The 21,633-nt window shown below is 45.7% G+C and overlaps 2 protein-coding genes across 2 annotated transcripts; both read left to right on the forward strand.

The window, feature by feature from the left end:
• Positions 1-106: 106 nt before the first annotated feature.
• LOC125371797 lies at positions 107-19,182 on the forward strand. Its single transcript, XM_048380596.1, has 3 exons — positions 107-281; positions 2,533-4,330; positions 14,308-19,182. Exon 3 carries the CDS (start codon positions 16,054-16,056, stop codon positions 17,440-17,442), a length of 1,389 nt encoding a protein of 462 aa, XP_048236553.1. The 5' UTR covers positions 107-281; positions 2,533-4,330; positions 14,308-16,053; the 3' UTR covers positions 17,443-19,182.
• On the forward strand, positions 7,481-8,131 carry LOC125371761 (oleosin-B4-like). Its single transcript, XM_048380481.1, has one exon. The coding sequence runs from the start codon at positions 7,481-7,483 to the stop codon at positions 8,129-8,131; it is 651 nt and encodes a 216-aa protein (XP_048236438.1).
• Positions 19,183-21,633: the final 2,451 nt, after the last annotated feature.

Here is a 21,633-nt window from a genome sequence, read left to right on the forward strand (position 1 = left end):
TATTCTGGGTGACTAAATAATGTCTTCCATCACAATGCAGGAGCGCGTCGGTGACGGTCATCATCCTCACAACGCAGCCAGCAATACGACACCGGTCACAGTTGTCCGCCTCAGCTGAACGTACCTGAATTCTCTGCTACACGAGTCGATGTATGGAGCCTTCGAGACGTGCTGCAAGCAATGCGAGTGTCTTCAATGAATCATTTACCTTCAGGCTCCTAGGCATCGGAACGCGTCACTGGAAGATGCCGCTCAGGTGAAACAGCGGCTGCATGTTGCAGGTAGGAATTCCTGGTCCTAGTCAGTTGTTACAGTAGCGTTCCCGTCACATGGGAGACGACAGGGGCAATCTGTAGTCAGCATGTAGGTGCCCGAGGGACGTCAAGTCGTTGTTTACATCTGTGTTATTTAAATAAATCTGAACGACGGGAATAGACGATGCATCTGGTTACATGTATTTCTTCCCCTTCATGAGACGCAGACTGCTATGTACAGTAATGCTTCCTTAACAAGTTGCAACTATGCAGAGGATCTTGTATATGTAATCAAGTTCGTATTAATTCGTCATTTTGTATTATGAATTGACAGTAAAATGTTGGTATGTTTGTTAGTTGGGTACATGAGGTATTCTGTTAACGAAGAGCAGTTTGAAACATCCTCCTGATGAACTGCACCTACGTGCAGCTTTAATATCTTGTTGCCAGTTTCAGCTGACGTGATATGATACTCTTTGATATAAAATCAATACGATTGTTCTTCCAGATGATTGTGTCAGTTTGATTTCCGTGCCTGGAAGGCTCATGCAAAAAAAAATATTGAGTTGTCACTGGTGTCTGACATGCCGGCCACAGAGACGTCGAAGTTGTCATTGTAATACGAAGCAAAGAGTCTATTTTGATTTTATGAATGACACTGAAAAAAGGGCAAAACTCGCTTATATAGTTTTATAATACAATGCATTCATTGACCAATTAGACCCGTGAAGATCCGGGGTAGAATCTTCAGCAACTCATGCTTGCCGTAAGAGGCGACTAACGGGATCGGGTGGTCAGGCTCGCTGACTTATTTGATGCGTGTCGTCGTGTCCCAATTGCGTGGATCGATGCTCATGGTGTTCTGGTCCGTACTCGATTATTTACAGTTCGCCGTCATACAGCTTGAATATTGCTGAGTGCAGCGTTAAACAACAAACAAAGAAACAAACAAACATGTTATATTTAGAGTCAATAATATGTGCCATTTTTTCTTTCACTCTCCTTCACTGTTCGACGTAGACTTTAACTCAAACTCTCGGCCCTGACATCCAGAGTCGCGTAGACTTTAACCTAAATTCCTTTAATTTAATGTACAATAGATAGGCTGTGCGTTTTCTGGAGTTATAGAATAATCGACGGCATATGCTGACGCCCGAAAGGCTGCAGTCATGTGTTTTGTGTATGGATTCAGTTGTCGGTGTCCAGTCTAGAAGTCTACAGTCTCTGAATGATGTCTTCCTCACATAATGCTAACGCATGGAAACACTCGTACGATATCGCTGGTTGTCAAACAGGAATATGACTGCTGCACAAAAGGTCAAGTAAAGTCATAGGGCATACTTAATCACAAATGCTTGACCAAAAATAAATTTAAAATCGCAAATAGCGTTTAAAAAGATGTTTAAAAAAGGATCTCGAAGTCGTCCCCTAAACGAAAAATTCCGCCTGTAAGGGGAATTCTCTTGGTGGGCTTTACACCTGTTCCAGCTGTTTGAGGCGCTGCGCAATTCCAACGATCGGGCCCGTGCCTAGTCTGCCTGGTGGTTTATTGGGGGTCTTATTGCTTCTCCAGCACCTATTGTTATAATTCACCCGAAGGTTATTGATAAGACAATTGGGGATAAAGCGGGGCACATATGACACAACTAATTGGTGAACTATATTCACATATACCGTACTGAGTGAAAACTTTAAAAATATATATCAGTGAGTGTTCAGTATCGTGTATCACTTTGTCCAGTATTCATAGACGAAAACTAAACCTTATGACCATTTATAAAGCCGCATTTAGCCTGGACGGTATCTGTTCATTTATGTCGGAATTTGCGGGACATAATCGCATCCTGGAAACGAAACGTTTTCAGGAACACACAGATAGGCTCTATATCTCTCAGCCAATGATTAATTCATCTGTTATGTGCTTTGCGAAAGCAAGCGATTACGGGGTCGAGCCATGATCATACTTAAACTCAGGGATGTCGAAATGTGTTTAGCTCCCATGTTCTATCGACCACGCCCATTGAGTAGCGTCCTAAGTATACCGAGGACCACCTAATTACACAACTCATGATCGCCATTGTCATTGTGAGAGGTAATAGCCGTCAAATGTACTTGTCTACTTAAACGATGGTTGATTGGGATTTTACATGACCTGTAATCCGCACTGATATGACGGTGCTCTGACATCTCCGTGTATTGAATATACTTACTGAAAGCTCATAATGAAGGCGTTGGTTACCTGTTGAATTGGGTCTGACTTTAGTTGTTGAATTTTCAGGAAAGGGTCATGACAGAACAAGACGAAGCATTGATGTATTGTGCAAACAAGGGAGATTCGTGAGGATAAGACACGCCGACAGAAGGGCGCTACACATGTAGAAGAGACGGCAATTGCTGCAGAACAAGGCGGAATGTAAGCTTTGGACTCATAACATAACGTTGACAGATATCGGCTACAGGATAGTCAATCTCATGGACATAGGCGTGCAACACTTGAGCAACACTTTCCTATTGGAAACTGTCAAGGAAGGTATCAACGCACTTCCTTGACAAGTAAACAGTGACAGTCCAGACGTCTGTTGACCCTTGTACATTCACACGAAGAGCGGGAGCTGAATCACAACCTGGCACACTGTGGACAGTGACAGTCCAGACGACTGTTGACCCTTGTACATTCACACGAAGAGCGGGAGTTGAATCACAACCTGGCACACTGTGGACAGTGACAGTCCAGACGACTGTTGACCCTTGTACATTCACACGAAGAGCGGGAGTTGAATCACAACCTGGCACACTGCGGACAGTGACAGTCCAGACGACTGTTGACCCTTGTACATTCACACGAAGAGCGGGAGTTGAATCACAACCTGGCACACTGTGGACAGTGACAGTCCAGACGACTGTTGACCCTTGTACATTCACACGAAGAGCGGGAGTTGAATCACAACCTGGCACACTGTGGACAGTGACAGTCCAGACGACTGTTGACCCTTGTACATTCACACGAAGAGCGGGAGTTGAATCACAACCTGGCACACTGTGGACAGTGACATGTTCCACCCACAGTGCTGGACGCCAGCCTTTAACAAGATTGAAATGTCAGTGACCATGAACCAGTTGATGAACCAGTTAAACAGACGACTGCATGACATTTTTGCACAGTGCCATGTAGAGTTCTACAGGACACAGGAGTTTGTTTCTCACTGACATATAGACGTCTGTGGGACACAGGAAATTGTTGCACAGTGACACGTAGACGTCTATAAAACACAGGAGTGTGTTGCGCAGTGACGTAGAGATCTACATGACACAGGAGTTTGTTGCACAGTGACACGTAAACGTTTATAAAACACAGTAGTTTGTTGCACGGTGACGTAGAGTTCAACAGGACACAGGAGTTAGTTGCGCAGTGACGTAGAGTTCAACAGGACACAGGAGTTTGTTGCGCAGTGACGTAGAGTTCAACAGGACACAGGAGTTTGTTGCGCAGTGACGTAGAGTTCAACATGACACAGGAGTTTGTTGCGCAGTGACGTAGAGTTCTACATGACACAGGAAATTGTTGCACAGTAAAACGTAGACGTCTATAAAACACAGGAGTTTGTTGGACAGGGACGTAGAGTTCTACAGGACACAGGAGTTTCACACAGTGGCACGTCGAAGTTTGACTTCTGCCAAACCAGTGTTTGTATTGATTATTGAAAAGAATGTTCTTGTTTGACAAGCGTCTGATCAGCAGTTTAGGAGCGTGTATAGGAGTCTGTCAAGAAGTGCATGCAGTCCATACAGACTAGCGTCTCATACACAGCCTGGGGCTGCTCGCCAGCCACGTTCTCCTCCAATGGCCATGACTTCCTCTGATGAGGACACCATCATCATCCTGTCTACTCACTATGTGAGGGACCCCAGGGAGAGACTGGTCTCCACTGAATCCACAACCCAGGTGACGGTGGGGCGGACGCGCCGGGAGACGTTGATAGCTCGAGCAGTCGCCGTGGTGTCGTTGTCTCTTCTCACTATCAGTGTGCTGTTGGTGATGGTGTCGTTAATCATGTCTCATCATATAGATCAGTTAGGTAAGTACTGTTATATTTTACGTCATACAAATGGTGAAAAGTAATACAACAAGCGATGTGTAGTGCATGTGTACTTGTATGCATATGTACTGCGTATATATTGCTTCTCCCTGCCTGTCCCAAATTTGAAAAAACGTGACATTTGGCGACATGAACATGATTATAATAGAGTTGGTATATACTGCCCAGGAAAAAAACGATTTTCTTTATATTTGGTCGAGTTATATTCATTCTTAATCATTCTGACATTCGGTTTGAGAGTTATACATAATTCAGTAACATATTGAGTGTATTATTACAACTTTGTACAGGTGATTTATTGATTGATATGGAGCGTTATGGAGTGTTTCAACCCTTGCATTACAAACTGGGTGTAATATTTCAAGTTTGAACAGGTGAAATGGCAATTCTAAGTCAGTATGAAGCGTTATGCATCGTCAAATAATACAGTAAAAATCCGTAGCATCTGTAAAGATGAAGAAAGTCTTTTTAAAATATTGAAAAATGGTTAAAGCTCTGTGTATATATTCCTCTGCATTGAGTGAGAGCGTTGGGTGTCGTGGCTCTGTCCCTAATATCCCATAGTCATGTTGGAAAGAAATCCCCAATAGGCGCCTAAGGTGTTGACACAAAGTACTAGGTACAAAAAGTGTATGGTGTATCGATACTGAAAATGATAAATCTATTTCTATAATCGTCAGAAATGATACGAGGTGTTCGCGAATGCGTGAGGATGTCCTGTCCCACAGATGGCACCCGTCACAAACACATGCAAAGACAAGTCAATATTACACCTGAAAAAATACGGGAACATATGGTACACGTCAAAATCGGACATCATTTGTGTCACTGATGCGTCAAATTTGGAAATGTCCTCTACGTGTCTGCCATAAAACGTTTTGAAATCTTCATTGAGGCCATGGATGTTGTAACCCTGATCAAACAACTTTTGTGCAAGAGTCGCGCGTCGCTCTTTAAAAATCAACTTTGAAAGCATCTGCTCGATTGTACGTCAAAAGTTGTGAAAAGTAAAAACCTGAGGCTGCAGCTGATGGAATATTGCTCGACATAAAGGGGACGTTGACTATTGGAAAGTAGAAGTCATCCCTCTTTTCAGTGTTGTGGAGAGTGTTTTTTCACTGTGAATCCTTCTGTATAGACCTAACTATGGAACATATGGGGCAGTCTCACTAGTTTCCTTTATGTTTGGTTCAGGCGGGAAATCAGCGGAAAGGAATTGATTATTTTATGGTTATTGAAAGACATCAGATCCTCGATATACCTGAAGTTTATTTAATAAGTAAAACTTGTTTACTTTGTTTTGACTTTTTTTGGAATGTTTTGACTGGCCAATCCGACCGGAAAGACCGATTAATGTGCATTAAGAAACAGAAAACAGAACCCTAAGACGGGAAGCACGACTGGTGCCCGGGGGAATGCCTGCTTCGTGTCTCAATGTCTTGTCTCACAGATGTTATCAATGAGGAAGTCCAGCTTTTCACATATTGCTTGAGGTTTTCAGAATTCACACAGTAATATAATTCCTTTGGTGGTACATTTTCTGGATCTAGCAATATATCCTCTTTGTGCGGACTTTGATGTAGCTTTACAATCCAGTACAAAAGAGGAATGTACATGTGTCCGAGTTTTATGGTTTTGGCAGATTTCTTCCTCACTTAACATGCTAGCCTTATATGTGGCATTATTTGAAATGTCACTTATTTCAAGTTCTTTGATCAAACAATTCAGGTACTGATGAAAGATTGAGGGACATTTCGGGAAACTGATTCTTTCTTTTGTCTGAGAATGTAACTTACGTTAAAATCCTCAATCCTCTTGTTTTGAAATTTCAAATTTAGAAGACCGCGGTGTTTTCATGATTTTGGCCAAACGCTTGAAAGCAATATCAAAAACTATACTCTCTAGTCGATACTGTGGGTTCTTACCGTTTATAGACCCGACCATCAACAAATGCTGCTGGAGTCGTTTGATTGTTCAAAGAGAACAACAGAAATGCCGTCAATAGAACGGATAACGTAACTACTTTACTGCAGGTCCTTCCGCATATTGACTATTCGAGCAAGTGCATAACATAAAATAATATATCGATAAATCATGAATAATCAAATGTAATGTCATGAACTTCTACAGTAAGACCCCCATCTACATACTGCTGAGGACCAGTATTCTACACGCGTCAATAAGTGCGACGATGTATTATGTCTGGACTGATATTATAGTAACTGTAATTCATTAGTAAATACAAAACGTCAACGCCAGGGAATAATACTCGATTATCAGCAGAAAAAGATTCTACTGGACGCAACAGGCAAAACAGCGGTGAAAACTGTTTGAATGTACCACTGAAAATAGTGCTGAAAGGTTTTCGTCAAAAGGGTAAGCATGTACCGGCCTTTCGGTGGCACCCGCCACTCACACAATTTGCATACAAAAGAAAGTATTCATTGCCTGACGCCGCACAACATTAACCCTGCTGTGCGACGGCGGCCTGTAAACAAATCTGACAATCAAGTGATTGATGAGCACAAAAACAACGGGAGGACAAACACAGAGTGATGAGTGACAGAGCGACAGAGGGCAAACACACTGTGATGAGTGACAGAGCGACAGAGGGCAAACACACTGTGATGAGTGACAGAGCAACAGAGGGCAAACACACTGTGATGAGTGACAGACTGACAGAGGGCAAACACACTGTGATGAGTGACAGAGCAACAGAGGGCAAACACACTGTGATGAGTGACAGAGCAACAGGGGGCAAACACACTGTGATGAGTGACAGAGCAACAGAGGGCAAACACACTGTGATGAGTGACAGAGCGACAGAGGGCAAACACACTGTGATGAGTGACAGACTGACAGAGGGCAAACACACTGTGATGAGTGACAGAGCAACAGAGAGCAAACACACTGTGATCAGTGACAGAGCAACAGGGGGCAAACACACTGTGATGAGTGACAGAGCGACAGAGGGCAAACACACTGTGATGAGTGACAGACTGACAGAGGGCCAACACTCTGTGATGAGTGACAGAGCAACAGAGGGCAAACACACTGTGATGAGTGACAGAGCAACAAGGCAAACACACTGTGATGAGTGACAGAGCGACAGAGGGCAAACACACTGTTATGAGTGACAGAGCAACAGAGGGCAAACACACTGTGATGAGTGACAGAGCAACAGGGGGCAAACACACTGTGATGAGTGACAGAGCAACAGAGGGCAAACACACTGTGATGAGTGACAGACTGACAGAGGGCAAACACACTGTGATGAGTGACAGAGCAACAGGGGGCAAACACACTGTGATGAGTGACAGAGCGACAGAGGGCAAACACACTGTGATGAGTGACAGAGCAACAGAGGGCAAACACACTGTGATGAGTGACAGAGCAACAGAGGGCAAACACACTGTAATGAGTGACAGAGCGACAGAGGGCAAACACACTGTGATGAGTGACAGACTGACAGAGGGCAAACACACTGTGATGAGTGACAGACTGACAGAGGGCAAACACACTGTGATGAGTGAAAGAGCAACAGAGGGCAAACACACTGTGATGAGTGACAGACTGACAGAGGGTAAACACACTGTGATGAGTGACAGAGCGACAGAGGGAAAACACACTGTGATGAGTGACAGACTGACAGAGGGCAAACACACTGTGATGAGTGACAGTGCAACAGGGGGCAAACACACTGTGATGAGTGACAGACTGACAGAGGGCAAACACACTGTGATGAGTGACAGAGCGCGACAGAGGGCAAACACACTGTGATGAGTGGCAGTGCAACAGGGGGCAAACACACTGTGATGAGTGGCAGTGCAACAGGGGGCAAACACACTGTGATGAGTGACAGAGCGACAGAGGGCAAACACACTGTGATGAGTGACAGAGCGACAGAGGTCAAACACACTGTGATGAGTGACAGACTGACAGAGGGCCAACACACTGTGATGAGTGACAGAGCGACAGAGGGCAAACACACTGTGGTGAGTGACAGAGCGACAGAGCGACACACTGTGATGAGTGACAGAGCGACACACTGTGATGGGTGACAGACTGACCGAGGGCATCTCACTGTATAGCATTATGTCTGGCAGCTCACTCTATAGTGTTGTGTATGTCATCTCACTGAATAGCATTGTGTCTGTCATCTCACTGTATAGCATTGTGTCTGTCATCTCACTGTATAGAATTATATCTGTCAGCTAACTGAATAGCATTGTGTCTGTCAGCTAACTGTATAGTGTTGTGTCTGTGAGCTCACTGTATAGCATTGTGTCTGTCATCTCACTGTATGGCATTTTGTGTGCCAGCTCACTGTACAGTGTTGTGTCTGTCATCTCACTGTATAGCATTGTGTCTGTCATCTCACTGTATAGCATTTTGTGTGCCAGCTCACTGTATAGTGTTGTGTCTGTCATGTCAGTGTATAACATTGTGTCTGTCATCTCACTGTATAGCATTTTGTGTGCCAGCTCACTGTACAGTGTTGTGTCTGTCATGTCAGTGTATAACATTGTGTCTGTCATCTCACTGTATAGCATTTTGTGTGCCAGCTCACTGTACAGTGTTGTGCCTGTCATCTCGCTGTATAGTATTGTGTCTGTCAGCTCACTGTATAATGTTGTGTCTGTCAGCTCACTGTACAGTGTTGTGCCTGTCATCTCTCTGTATAGCATTGTGTCTGTCAGCTCACTGTATAGTGTTGTGTCTGTCAGCTCACTGTACAGTGTTGTGCCTGTCATATCACTGTATGGCATTGTGTCTGTCAGCTCACTGTATAGTGTTGTGTCTGTCAGCTCACTGTATATTGTTGTGTCTGTCAGCGCACTGTATAGTGTTGTGTCTGTCAGCTCACTGTATAGTGTTGTGTCTGTCAGCGCACTGTATAATGTTGTGTCTTTCAGCTCACTGTATAGTGTTGTGTCTGTCATCTCACTGTACAGTGTTGTGTCTGTCAGCTCACTGTATAGTGTTGTGTCTGTCATCTCACTGTATAGTGTTGTGTCTGTCATCTCGCTGTATAGTGTTGTGTCTGTCAGCTCACTGTATAATGTTGTGTCTGTCATCTCGCTGTATAGTGTTGTGTCTGTCAGCTCACTGTATAATGTTGTGTCTGTCAGCTCACTGTACAGTGTTGTGTCTGTCATCTCGCTGTATAGTGTTGTGTCTGTCAGCTCACTGTATAATGTTGTGTCTGTCAGCTCACTGTACAGTGTTGTGCCTGTCATATCACTGTATAGCATTGTGTCTGTCAGCTCACTGTATAGTGTTGTGTCTGTCAGCTCACTGTATATTGTTGTGTCTGTCAGCGCACTGTATAGTGTTGTGTCTGTCAGCTCACTGTATAGTGTTGTGTCTGTCAGCTCACTGTACAGTGTTGTGTCTGTCAGCTCACTGTATAGTGTTGTGTCTGTCATCTCACTGTATAGTGTTGTGTCTGTCAGCTCACTGTACAGTGTTGTGTCTGTCAGCTCACTGTACAGTGTTGTGTCTGTCAGCTCACTGTATAGTGTTGTGTCTGTCAGCTCACTGTATAGTGTTGTGTCTGTCAGCTCACAGTATAGTGTTGCGTCTGTCATCTTACAGTAAAGGGTTGCGTCTGTCAGCTCACTGTATAGTGTTGCGTCTGTCAGCTAACTGAATAGCGTTGTGTCTGTCAGCTCACTGTACACTGTTTTGTGTGCCAGCTCACTGTACAGTGTTGTGCCTGTCATCTCGCTGTATAGTGTTGTGTCTGTCAGATCACTGTACACTGTTTTGTGTGCGAGCTCCAAGTATAATGTTGTGTCTGTCATCTCACTGTGTAGTGTTGTCTGTCAGATCACTGTATAGTGTTGTGTCTGTCATCGCCCTGTATAGCATTGTGTCTGCCAGCTCACTGTACAGTGTTGTGTCTGCCAGGTCCCAGTATAATGTTGTGTCTGTCAGCTCACTGAATAGCGTTGTGTCTGTCAGCTCACTGTACACTGTTTTGTGTGCGAGCTCCAAGTATAATGTTGTGTCTGTCATCTCACTGAAAAGTGTTCTGTCTGTCAGCTCACAGTATAGTGTTGCGTCTGTCAGCTCACCGTATAGTGTTGTGTCTGTCATCCCGCTGTATAGTGTTCTGCCTGTCAGCTCACTGTATAGTTTTGTGTCTGTCTGGAGGGATCCGCTGGTTGTGTATTCCATTCTTATGTTCGTTGATCGTAGGTCAGCACCATACCAAGTATTGTTACTCAACGTGGTAAACGTGCGGCCTGCGACATGAAGCTGATAGTGTAGGGTAAAACCAAAATACTGCTAAATGAACGCAACTCTCCATCACTGCATGACAATTGGGCTTGCAGACTGTTGCAGTGGCGAAATAGGAATTGCCTTATAGGAACGTTACTGCCCACGCAAAACATGAAGTCTCATTTTTAGAAATTGTCCGTCTTTGATGTAGACTATGGTTACAAAAACTAGGATTCTGTTGAAGTACGATGCTGTGTGCGTGACCACGATAATGACGTTGTGAACGTTCTCACATCGTGTGACAGATTCTGAAGCCTATACCTTATTGCTGTCACCGTACCACACGGACCCGTCAAGGTCATTCATCATCAGTGCCGATGATATCCTGGTCTGCCGTGGTCTAAGGTATCGGTTACAAGGAAATGCTTTTCTTGCATGTTCCTGGAGCCGCTGAATGGTAAACATCGCTGAGTACCTACCGTGTCGCCACTGTGAGTTAACTATCTACAGCTTACTGGGACACTGATGCCTTCAAGGCTAATATCAAACGGACAATGGGATTACGTCAGCTAGATGGTCTCAAGCTGTCGCAGAATTGCAGCATTTGTCAAGGAGGTGTGGCTGGCACTAACAGCATTCAGAGGGCACCGGTAGTCAGGATCCTGTTTGTCCGAAGACCCCGTTGATAGCATCCGGACATGTACCAAGTTCATGACTCATGTCATTGGCTTATGTTCATATCGGAATAGTGAGTGAGTTAGTGAGTTGGATTTTAGGCCGCTTTTAGCAATATTCCATCGATGTCACGGCTTGGGGACCCCAGACAATGGCTTCACACATTGTACCAATGTGGGAAATCGCTTGACGAATGAACGCTTTAACCACTAGGCTACCCCACCGCCCCTTTATATTGGAATAACTGACGTAGGTTGTTATTGTCAGCCATAGAGATGTCACCTGTAATTAAGACCAACAGATTGGAAGTAGTATGAAGAGTCTTGACAGTCACAAGTGGTGGCATTTACGTGGGCTGTTCACGTTCTGCAACACGTTCCTGTTATTGAACAGGATGAAATGGCGTTTGTATAGCCATGATGTAAAATGTACAGTAATTATTCCTTGAAGTACATCACACAGTCAAGTTCATCTGTTCTGTTCATGTTTCATCAAAGTCCGCCATTTAAATTCGCAGAATGTCTGTGTTACCATGTTCCCAGGTCTACAAGAGATATGTCTGACCGTCCCACCCATTGTCTCATTACCACCGAACTAGGTCACTGAGTCACATATATCAACAACCGCCATACGTGACAGGTGGGACGGCCAGTGTTGGCTCCGGTGAATTACACGGCAAACAAACCATGGCCGACATTGTCTTGAATATTGATAACATCGACTCGAATTGATCACTATATGTCTTTTCCCGTCTAATGAACTCAACCGCTGGTGACAGATGCTACCCAAAGGAGGTAATGATGGCGATTATTTTGTGTAATTACTTCCCGTCTAGACATCAGTCTTGTTCAGCTATGGTAACTGGGGGTTTGCAGGAAGAGACGTCACAGATCAGTCTGCTGACTAAACTTGGTAATGTTTGATATTTATTAATTGTTAAATGACCCTGGAGTGAGAGGTTTTCCAATAGGCTGTGCCTGTTCACCGATTCCGTTCCGTTGTGGAAATAAGTATTGTTTAATTTAGCCACACCGAGGTTTAGGGTGATGGGAAAACAATAGTGTGAGACAACACTAAGCATATACTGGATGTAATTACAAACAGACGTACCACATGTACGGATGACGTGGTCTCCCTCTGAGCGGAAAGAGTGAACGGAATAGTAGTTGTGACAAAATAAGGACTCATCGCCTCCGTCAAAACGAATACAAAATTAAAAGATTTCTTTAAACAAATATCTGGTTTTGCAGATATAGCTGAAAAATATCTGGTCCCCATACAAAATCCCAGCTCCCTTCCGGAACTGGTAGTTAGACTGTTTCACTGTGTTATTCCATTCCCGTGGAACGTACTAGGTAACATAGTTTTACGCCGGTTTTAGCAATTTCCAGCAATTCCACGGCGGAGCACACCAGAAATCCTTGCTGGTCATAGTGTGTCTCCTGGCTGGTCATAGTATATCACCTGGTTGGTCATAGCATATCTCCTGGCTGGTGATAGTGTGCCTCCTGGTTGGTCATAGTATATCTCCTGGTTGGTGATAGTGTGTCTCCTGGTTGGTCATAGTATATCTCCTGGCTGGTCATAGTGTGTCTCCTGGTTGGTCATAGTATATCTCCTGGACGGTCATAGTGTGTCTCCAGGTTGGTCGTATCGTGTCTCCTGGTTTTTTCATATTGTGTCGCTTGGTTGGTGATAGTGTGTCTCCTGGCCGGTCATAGTGTGTCTCCTGGCTGGTGATAGTGTGTCTCCTGGCTGGTGATAGTGTGTCTCCTGGCTGGTCATAGTGTGTCTCCTGGCCGGTCATAGTGTGTCTCCTGGCTGGTGATAGTGTGTCTCCTGGTTTTTTCATATTGTGTCGCTTGGTTGGTGATAGTGTGTCTCCTGGCCGGTCATAGTGTGTCTCCTGGCTGGTGATAGTGTGTCTCCTGGCTGGTGATAGTGTGTCTCCTGGCTGGTGATAGTGTGTCTCCTGGCTGGTGATAGTGTGTCTCCTGGCTGGTGATAGTGTGTCTCCTGGCTGGTCATAGTGTGTCTCCTGGCTGGTCATAGTGTGTCTCCTGGCTTGTAATATTGTGTCGCTTAGTTGGTGATAGTGTGTCTCCTGGCCGGTCATAGTGTGTCTCCTGGCTGGTCATAGTGTGTCTCCTGGTTGGTCATAGTGTGTCTCCTCGCTTGTAATATTGTGTCGCTTGGTTGGTCATAGTGTGTCTCCTGTTTTTTTCATATTGTGTCGCTTGGTTGGTGATAGTGTGTCTCCTGGCCGGTCATAGTGTGTCTCCTGGCCGGTCATAGTGTGTCTCCTGGTTGGTCATAGTGTGTCTCCTCGCTTGTAATATTGTGTCGCTTGGTTGGTCATAGTGTGTCTCCTGGTTTTTTCATATTGTGTCGCTTAGTTGGTGATAGTGTGTCTCCTGGCTTGTCATAGTATATCTCCTGGTTGGTAATAGTGTGTCGCTTGGTTGGCGGGCTATCACATGCGTGTATCTTTGCTTGATCACTTCATTTCACAACATTAGAGGTATAATCTAGCATGCTCTATCTAGTGAAGATTTTTTAACAGCTTCATGCGATTCTTGCTCCAACGTTGTTTGATCAGTCTTACAACATGCAAGGCCTTAGTAAAGCTTTCAAAAAGTGTAATCGTAGACATAAGGCGGCAGTTACGATTTGAATGCATCAGTGATGACAAATATGTCCGATGCAATTCCTTGTTTTCATGTGTACCACATGTTCCCGTGTTTATTCAGTTGAACAATATGACTTGCCTCCGCGTGTGTTTGTGACGATGAAGGATACCTTTTCACAAATACCTGGTATCATTACTATTCGATAGGGATTCATAAACACAATCTTATAACACAGTCCTAATCGTACAATGCACTATGCTTTCAGTAGGGATGTCTTACGATAAGGGACAGGGTTTTGTCTGGATCGGTGTGACTGATTAGTAGAGCCCGTGGTAAGGATTGGTGTAATTGATCTTGGCATAAAACCACACTGGGTCACTCCGTTATTCGACTGGCTTATTTATTTATAATTTTTCTTTGCAGTGCGAGATGCGAACAAGGATCGCTGGTATCCTCCCAAACACTACATCTCTGGGACACCCTTCGTGAACCACTCCGTCAATTTCACGATGCCAGACAGCTGACATCGTCACGGCACGTGCCAGTTCCGGGTGTGACAGACAGCCTGACCCTGTCCCACTGTGGAAACCACAGACACAGCTTCACTCGGCCACACAGCGACGAGGGTTCCCAACGGGTGTCTGTCTACACCCACTTGTGTATACTCTGCCGCCTCTTGTTGCTCAGTGTTGAACTCGGATCGTCAACGGCAACTTGAGAATGATTCCAGGGCGGTAACAACTCGGTGACACTGGGTCTTGGAATGTTATATAAAGAAAATGCATTAAATGACGTGGATGTCGTGTGATAGTAAGGCATAGATTCAACCTAAAGTCAAACAGTACTGAACTGTGATTCAAAGGCGGAAGTGATTCTCATGCGAAGTTAATTGTTATCTTTTCGTTGACGTACACTGATTAGCTTTGATTATTAGAGGGCGAAACTGGTGATGAGATATGAGGGGAGGAGATATGAAGTGGTGAGGCATTAAGTGAGGAGATATGAAGTAGTGAGACGGGAAGGGATGAGATATGAAGTGATGAGGCATTAAGTGATGAGATATGAAGTGACGAGGTATGAAGAGATGAAATATGAAGTGATGAGGTAGCAAGTGATGAGATACGTAGTGACGAGATATAAAGAGGTGGTGAGATAAAAAGTGACGAGATATGAGGTGATGAGATATAAAGTGACGAGATATGAGGTGAATAGACATATTCCAGCTATATGACGGCGGAGGGGAGTCATGAGATACGAAGTGACGAGTTATAATGTGACGAGATATGAAGTGTTGGGACAGGAAGTGACGAGATATGAAGTGTTGGGACAGGAAGTGACGAGATATGAAGTGATGAGAAATGAAGTAGTGAGGCGGAATGCGATGAGATATGAAGTGATAAAGGCGGGAAGTGATGAGGCAGGAAGTGACGAGATATGAAGTGACGAGATATAAAGTGACGAGATATGAAGTGATGAGGTATGAAGTGATGAGGCAGTGTGACTCAGATTTGCCCGATCCGAGGACATGCAGTTACGACACAAGCAAGACACCATAGTGAGTTGGCAGAAAAAACAATAAGCCAATCTCCGTCAAGACTCACACGCAGTAATTGAGTTGGTCTGGGGTTGTGAGCGTTCTAACAAGCGCATGATGTCAACAAGACATGTTGTGGAGTGATAGAAGCACTAGACGCAGTGAGTCCATGTAAACACGGGGCCCCCTTCACAAGTGTGCCGTGAGTTCTCACAGCCAAGTCAAATATGTCAGTCATTCTCTCTACATATATTCACCAAAAGGTGTTTCAATGCCGTTGTCTGCCTAAACAGTGACCTCAATTTACATTTGTACTTTGTGTAATGCACACAGCCCTTTATTGCTGACACCCCCAGTCGTTACAATCATTAAGTACGCAGGTACCCGCTTTGTTACTCTTCTTCAAACTTAGGTTTTATATTATTTATTAAAACGTTGATGAAATTATCCTGATTTTAATTCCGTGGGTGTTTATCTTGCTGAACCCGGTGTGTGTGAATATTGAACAGTCTGGGGAACTTTCTCACATCCGGAGCAGGAATTAAGGAAATCAGTTAATCAATGGAATAGTCAATGTCCAGGAGGTTCAGTGTGGGTTGTGACACCGTGCCTCGGGTGGAGGTGGTGTGGGACGGATGTGTATCGGGGTAATCGATAAGACAAACATTCCACCTTTCAGGCTTCCCTACAGCCCGTGTGTACAAATCGTGTGTAAGGCTCGTCGTGTGTACGGCTCGTGTGTACAGCTCGTGTGTACGACTGGTGTGTACGGCACGTGTGTACAACTCGTGTGTACACCGGGTCTGTACGACTGGTGTGCACGGCTGGTGTGTACGGCTTGTGTATACGGCTGGTGTGTACGGCTGGTGTATACGGCTTGTGTGTACGGCTGGTGTTTACGGCTTGTGTGTACGGCTGGTGTTTACGGCTGGTGTGTACGGCTGGTGTATACGGCTGGTGTGTACGGCTGGTGTTTACGGCACGTGTGTACAACTCGTGTGTACACCTGGTCTGTACGACTGGTGTGCACGGCTGGTGTGTACGGCTTGTGTATACGGCTGGTGTATACGGCTGGTGTATACGGCTGGTGTATACGGCTGGTGTATACGGCTGGTGTGTACGGCTGGTGTTTACGGCTTGTGTGTACGGCTGGTGTATACGGCTTGTGTGTACGGCTGGTGTTTACGGCTTGTGTGTACGGCTGGTGTTTACGGCTGGTGTGTACGGCTGGTGTTTACGGCTGGTGTGTACGGCTGGTGTTTACGGCACGTGTGTACAACTCGTGTGTACACCTGGTCTGTACGACTGGTGTGCACGGCTGGTGTATACGGCTTGTGTATACGGCTGGTGTATACGGCTGGTGTATACGGCTGGTGTATACGGCTGGTGTGTACGGCTGGTGTTTACGGCTGGTGTGTACGGCTGGTGTTTACGGCTTGTGTGTACGGCTGATGTATACGGCTTGTGTGTACGGCTGGTGTTTACGGCTTGTGTGTACGGCTGGTGTTTACGGCTTGTGTTTACGGCTGGTGTATACGGCTTGTGTGTACGGCTGGTGTATACGGCTTGTGTGTACGGCTGGTGTTTACGGCTGGTGTATACGGCTTGTGTGTACGGCTTGTGTGTACGGCTGGTGTTTACGGCTGGTGTTTACGGCTTGTGTGTACGGCTGGTGTATACGGCTTGTGTGTACGGCTGGTGTTTACGGCGTGTGTGTACGGCTGGTGTTTACGGCTTGTGTGTACGGCTGGTGTATACGGCTTGTGTGTACGGCTGGTGTTTACGGCTGGTGTGTACGGCTGGTGTATACGGCTGGTGTGTACGGCTGGTGTTTACGGCACGTGTGTACAACTCGTGTGTACACCTGGTCTGTACGACTGGTGTGCACGGCTGGTGTGTACGGCTTGTGTATACGGCTGGTGTATACGGCTGGTGTATACGGCTGGTGTATACGGCTTGTGTGTACGGCTGGTGTGTACGGCTGGTGTGTACGGCTGGTGTTTACGGCTTGTGTGTACGGCTGATGTATACGGCTTGTGTGTACGGCTGGTGTTTACGGCTTGTGTGTACGGCTGGTGTTTACGGCTTGTGTTTACGGCTGGTGTATACGGCTTGTGTGTACGGCTGGTGTATACGGCTTGTGTGTACGGCTGGTGTTTACGGCTGGTGTATACGGCTTGTGTGTACGGCTTGTGTGTACGGCTGGTGTTTACGGCTGGTGTTTACGGCTTGTGTGTACGGCTGGTGTATACGGCTTGTGTGTACGGCTGGTGTTTACGGCGTGTGTGTACGGCTGGTGTTTACGGCTTGTGTGTACGGCTGGTGTATACGGCTTGTGTGTACGGCTGGTGTTTACGGCTGGTGTATACGGCTTGTGTGTACGGCTGGTGTATACGGCTTGTGTGTACGGCTGGTGTTTACGGCTTGTGTGTACGGCTGGTGTTTACGGCTGGTGTGTACGGCTGGTGTATACGGCTTGTGTGTACGGCTGGTGTTTACGGCTGGTGTATACGGCTTGTGTGTACGGCTGGTGTATACGGCTGGTGTATACGGCTTGTGTGTACGGCTGGTGTGTACGGCTGGTGTGTACGGCTTGTGTGTACGGCTGGTGTGTACGGCTGGTGTATACGGCTGGTGTTTACGGCTTGTGTGTACGGCTGGTGTGTACGGCTGGTGTGTACGGCTGGTGTTTACGGCTTGTGTGTACGGCTGGTGTATACGGCTTGTGTGTACGGCTTGTGTTTACGGCTTGTGTGTACGGCTGGTGTTTACGGCTGGTGTTTACGACTGGTGTGTACGGCACGTGTGTACAACTCGTGTGTACACCTGGTCTGTACGACTGGTGTGCACGGCTGGTGTATACGGCTTGTGTATACGGCTGGTGTATACGGCTTGTGTGTACGGCTGGTGTTTACGGCTTGTGTGTACGGCTGGTGTATACGGCTTGTGTGTACGACTGGTGTGCACGGCTGGTGTATACGGCTTGTGTATACGGCTGGTGTATACGGCTTGTGTGTACGGCTTGTGTGTACGGCTTGTGTGTACGGCTTGTGTATACGGCTGGTGTATACGGCTGGTGTATACGGCTTGTGTGTACGGCTTGTGTGTACGGCTGGTGTTTACGGCTGGTGTGTACAACTCGTGTGTACGGCTTGTGTGAATGGCTGAAGTGTACGATTCCTGTGAACGGCTCGTGTGTGAAGTGGAGAAGGGCGAGTTGTACTGGATGCCTCTCCATGGTTTTATTAAAGTGGAGAAAGGCGAGTTCTCCTGGACGCCTCTCAGTTTTATAGATCAGATCATGTAAAACCAGACCATGTAAACCAGACCATGTAAACCAGGCCACGCATTCCAGACAAGCCAAGGACACTGAGTAAGCAACACATGCACATTAACAGGACAACCCCATAAGCACAGTAATATAAGCCTATTTTCATCTCCTTCTTACCTTTCCAAATACCGTTCGTTATTCAATATACTGACAAGACAGTGTACTCATCACTACAAAGAGAAGTCTGTAATTAATGTTACCTGGTTGTATCGATTGACAGCTGGCATCCACGTGTATCCCGGCCAATCAGCCCCGTGTTGCCGGCTACCTGTGACAATGAGCTGCGCTGAAATGTTTCAGTCAATGTAATCAGTGGCCTGATCGGTTCAGGTAATATCGGAAACATCGACCAGAGTCTATGCAGTGGTTGCAATAGTATGTTTGTGGATAGAATTTGTCACCAAAGTGTTTTCATACAATAAACCATTTTGTACTTCTATATAATGTACTCTTTGTTGTTCCTCATGTCCGCCAGACAAACCTTCTGTCGGCATACACGCTGACAATGTTATACCTTCACCCAGGTGTTGCTCTTCTCAGGGACTGTGTCGGCCTCATCACTTCCGCCTCCCGATAATCAGGAAACCCATTGATCGAGACGGGGTGGTGGGGTAGCCTAGTGGTTAAAACGTTCGCTGGTCACGCCCACGGTCCGGGTTCGATTCTTTACATGGGTACAATGTGTGAAGCCCATTAATGGTGTTCCTTGCCGTGATACTGCTACAAGCGGCGTAAAACCTTACGCACTCACTATTTATTGAGACGATTACCGCGATCTACATCTCAAGAGTCTGTAAATTGTGACTGTCTCTTTTCTAGAGCTATGTTAGAAGAGACGCTTCGAAGTATAAGGTGAGAAAGTTATTCAGGCGTAAAGCCATTGATCATTTTATAGAAAAGAGTTAATTTTAAATTCTGTCGTCTTTGAACTAGCGTCAGGAACTTGTCCCCGCATACACCTTATCGAGACTTGTACCTCATGTTGCTCCGCAAGTCGTCCTTATTGAGTTTAACTGGGGATTTCCAAGTCATTTCTTGCATGAATAATGCCAGGTGTTTATGTTTATAAACTTCAGTTATATGAAGTCATGTCATTAGAAGATGGAAAGATGCGAGTACAGAATAGTTTCCCTTTTTGTGGATTAAAAGTAACCTGTCATTTATCAGCCCGTCGAGAAATATTATTATAAAGTATATTTGCAGTGGTATTTGGGTCTTCTACGATAACATACTCTTAAAAAAAGAAACTTGACACTGACTTTCAAAATGTAATATATTGCGATTGTTTCAAAATAGGACACAGAAACCATAATTGAAACACTGTTTGAAGATCAATGTACACAATGTTCAAAACATTAATCGTGTCACCTAGACAGACACACGTACACGATACAGTTAATATCACAGGGGTACAGAAAATGTCAGTATCGGTTGTGCCCACCACGTGCATCAACCACCGCTTGACACCGACGACCCATAGATGCAATCAAGTTGTCAATAACACGCTTTTGGATGTGCTGCCATTCATGCTGAAGTGCATGAAGAAGCGCCGGAAGTGTTTGGGGCGGTGGATTCCTTCTGCGAACGCGTCGATCCAACTCGTCCCACAGATGCTCAATCGGGGACAAATCATTCTGGATGTTGTTGTGCTGTAAGAAGTCCTGACACACACGTGCAATATGTGGTCGAGCGTTGTCCTGCTGGAACTGTCCGCCATGAACGTTGACGTGAGGGAGAACGTAAGGCTGTAGGATCAAGTCTCTGTAACGCACACCTGTCAATGCACCTGCCACATGCACGAGAGGCGTCCTACCACCGTGATGAATTCCGGCCCATACCATGACACTCCCGCCGCCAAATGGGACAACCTGCTGCACACAGTTGGGGGCGTAACGTTCACCCCGACGTCTGTAGACACGTGCGCGCCCATCAGCACGTGTGAGTAGGAAACGGGACTCGTCAGTAAACAGTACATTTCTCCACCTTGCAGGTGCCCATCTAAACCCTCTGTTGGCACCAAAGCAGACGGTCCGCCAGATGACGTGGGGTTAATACATGACGTCGAACAGGTCTTCATGCAAAAAGTCCAGCCTCCCTCAGTCTGTTGCGTACCGTTTGATCTGATATTCTGCGTACCCCAGGGATCTGTGTGGTTGTAGACGTGGCTGTGGTAGTGCGGTCTCGGAGGTGTCGCAGCCGGATGTATCGATCTTGTGCTTGGGTTGTCACCATCGGTCTTCCTGACCTTGGTCTGTCGTCAACTCTGTTGGTGTTCATGTATCGGGTCCACAGTGCGGAGATTGTCTGTCTGGATACGCCAAAGTGCCTGGCCACTTCTTGCTGAGTTGTTCCAGCTTGTAATCTCCCAATGGCGTAGTTCTGTCGAGCTGCATTCAGTCTTGGCATTCTGTCACCGCCCCTACTGCCGTTATAAGGAATGTATGAACAGTCGATGTAGATTTATACCCATACAGCAGGGGGGCCTGCAAGCCTAAATGCAGGATCCTGTGCTGCACGTTTTTTACAGGCGGTTGCGTTTGGATGAAGCTGTGAAATTGATCCCCAAACGCTACGTTTATGTGCTTTGCATGTGTTTTCGCGAATTATAGACACATCATCTTTGACTTATTTGGTTCTCATTTAATGTAATTGTTTTAGATATTTGGCAAAAAGTGGTTTTACATCTATGTCAAGTTTCTTTTTTTGAAGAGTATATATACAGAATAGCAGCAAAACGACGAATATTGCAAGAAATGGTCCTAAAACAGACACCTGTCATTACAGAGTCTAACCCAGATCTATTACCCTGAATAAATACTCTGGCTGTTTTCAAGTTAGCCGCTGAAAAAACATTAGTTGGTTGGTTTGTTGTTTAACGCGCACT

Source organism: Haliotis rufescens, unplaced genomic scaffold, assembly GCF_023055435.1.
Source record: "Haliotis rufescens isolate VD_foot unplaced genomic scaffold, xgHalRufe1.0.p SCAF_31, whole genome shotgun sequence".
Lineage (NCBI taxonomy): Eukaryota > Metazoa > Mollusca > Gastropoda > Lepetellida > Haliotidae > Haliotis > Haliotis rufescens.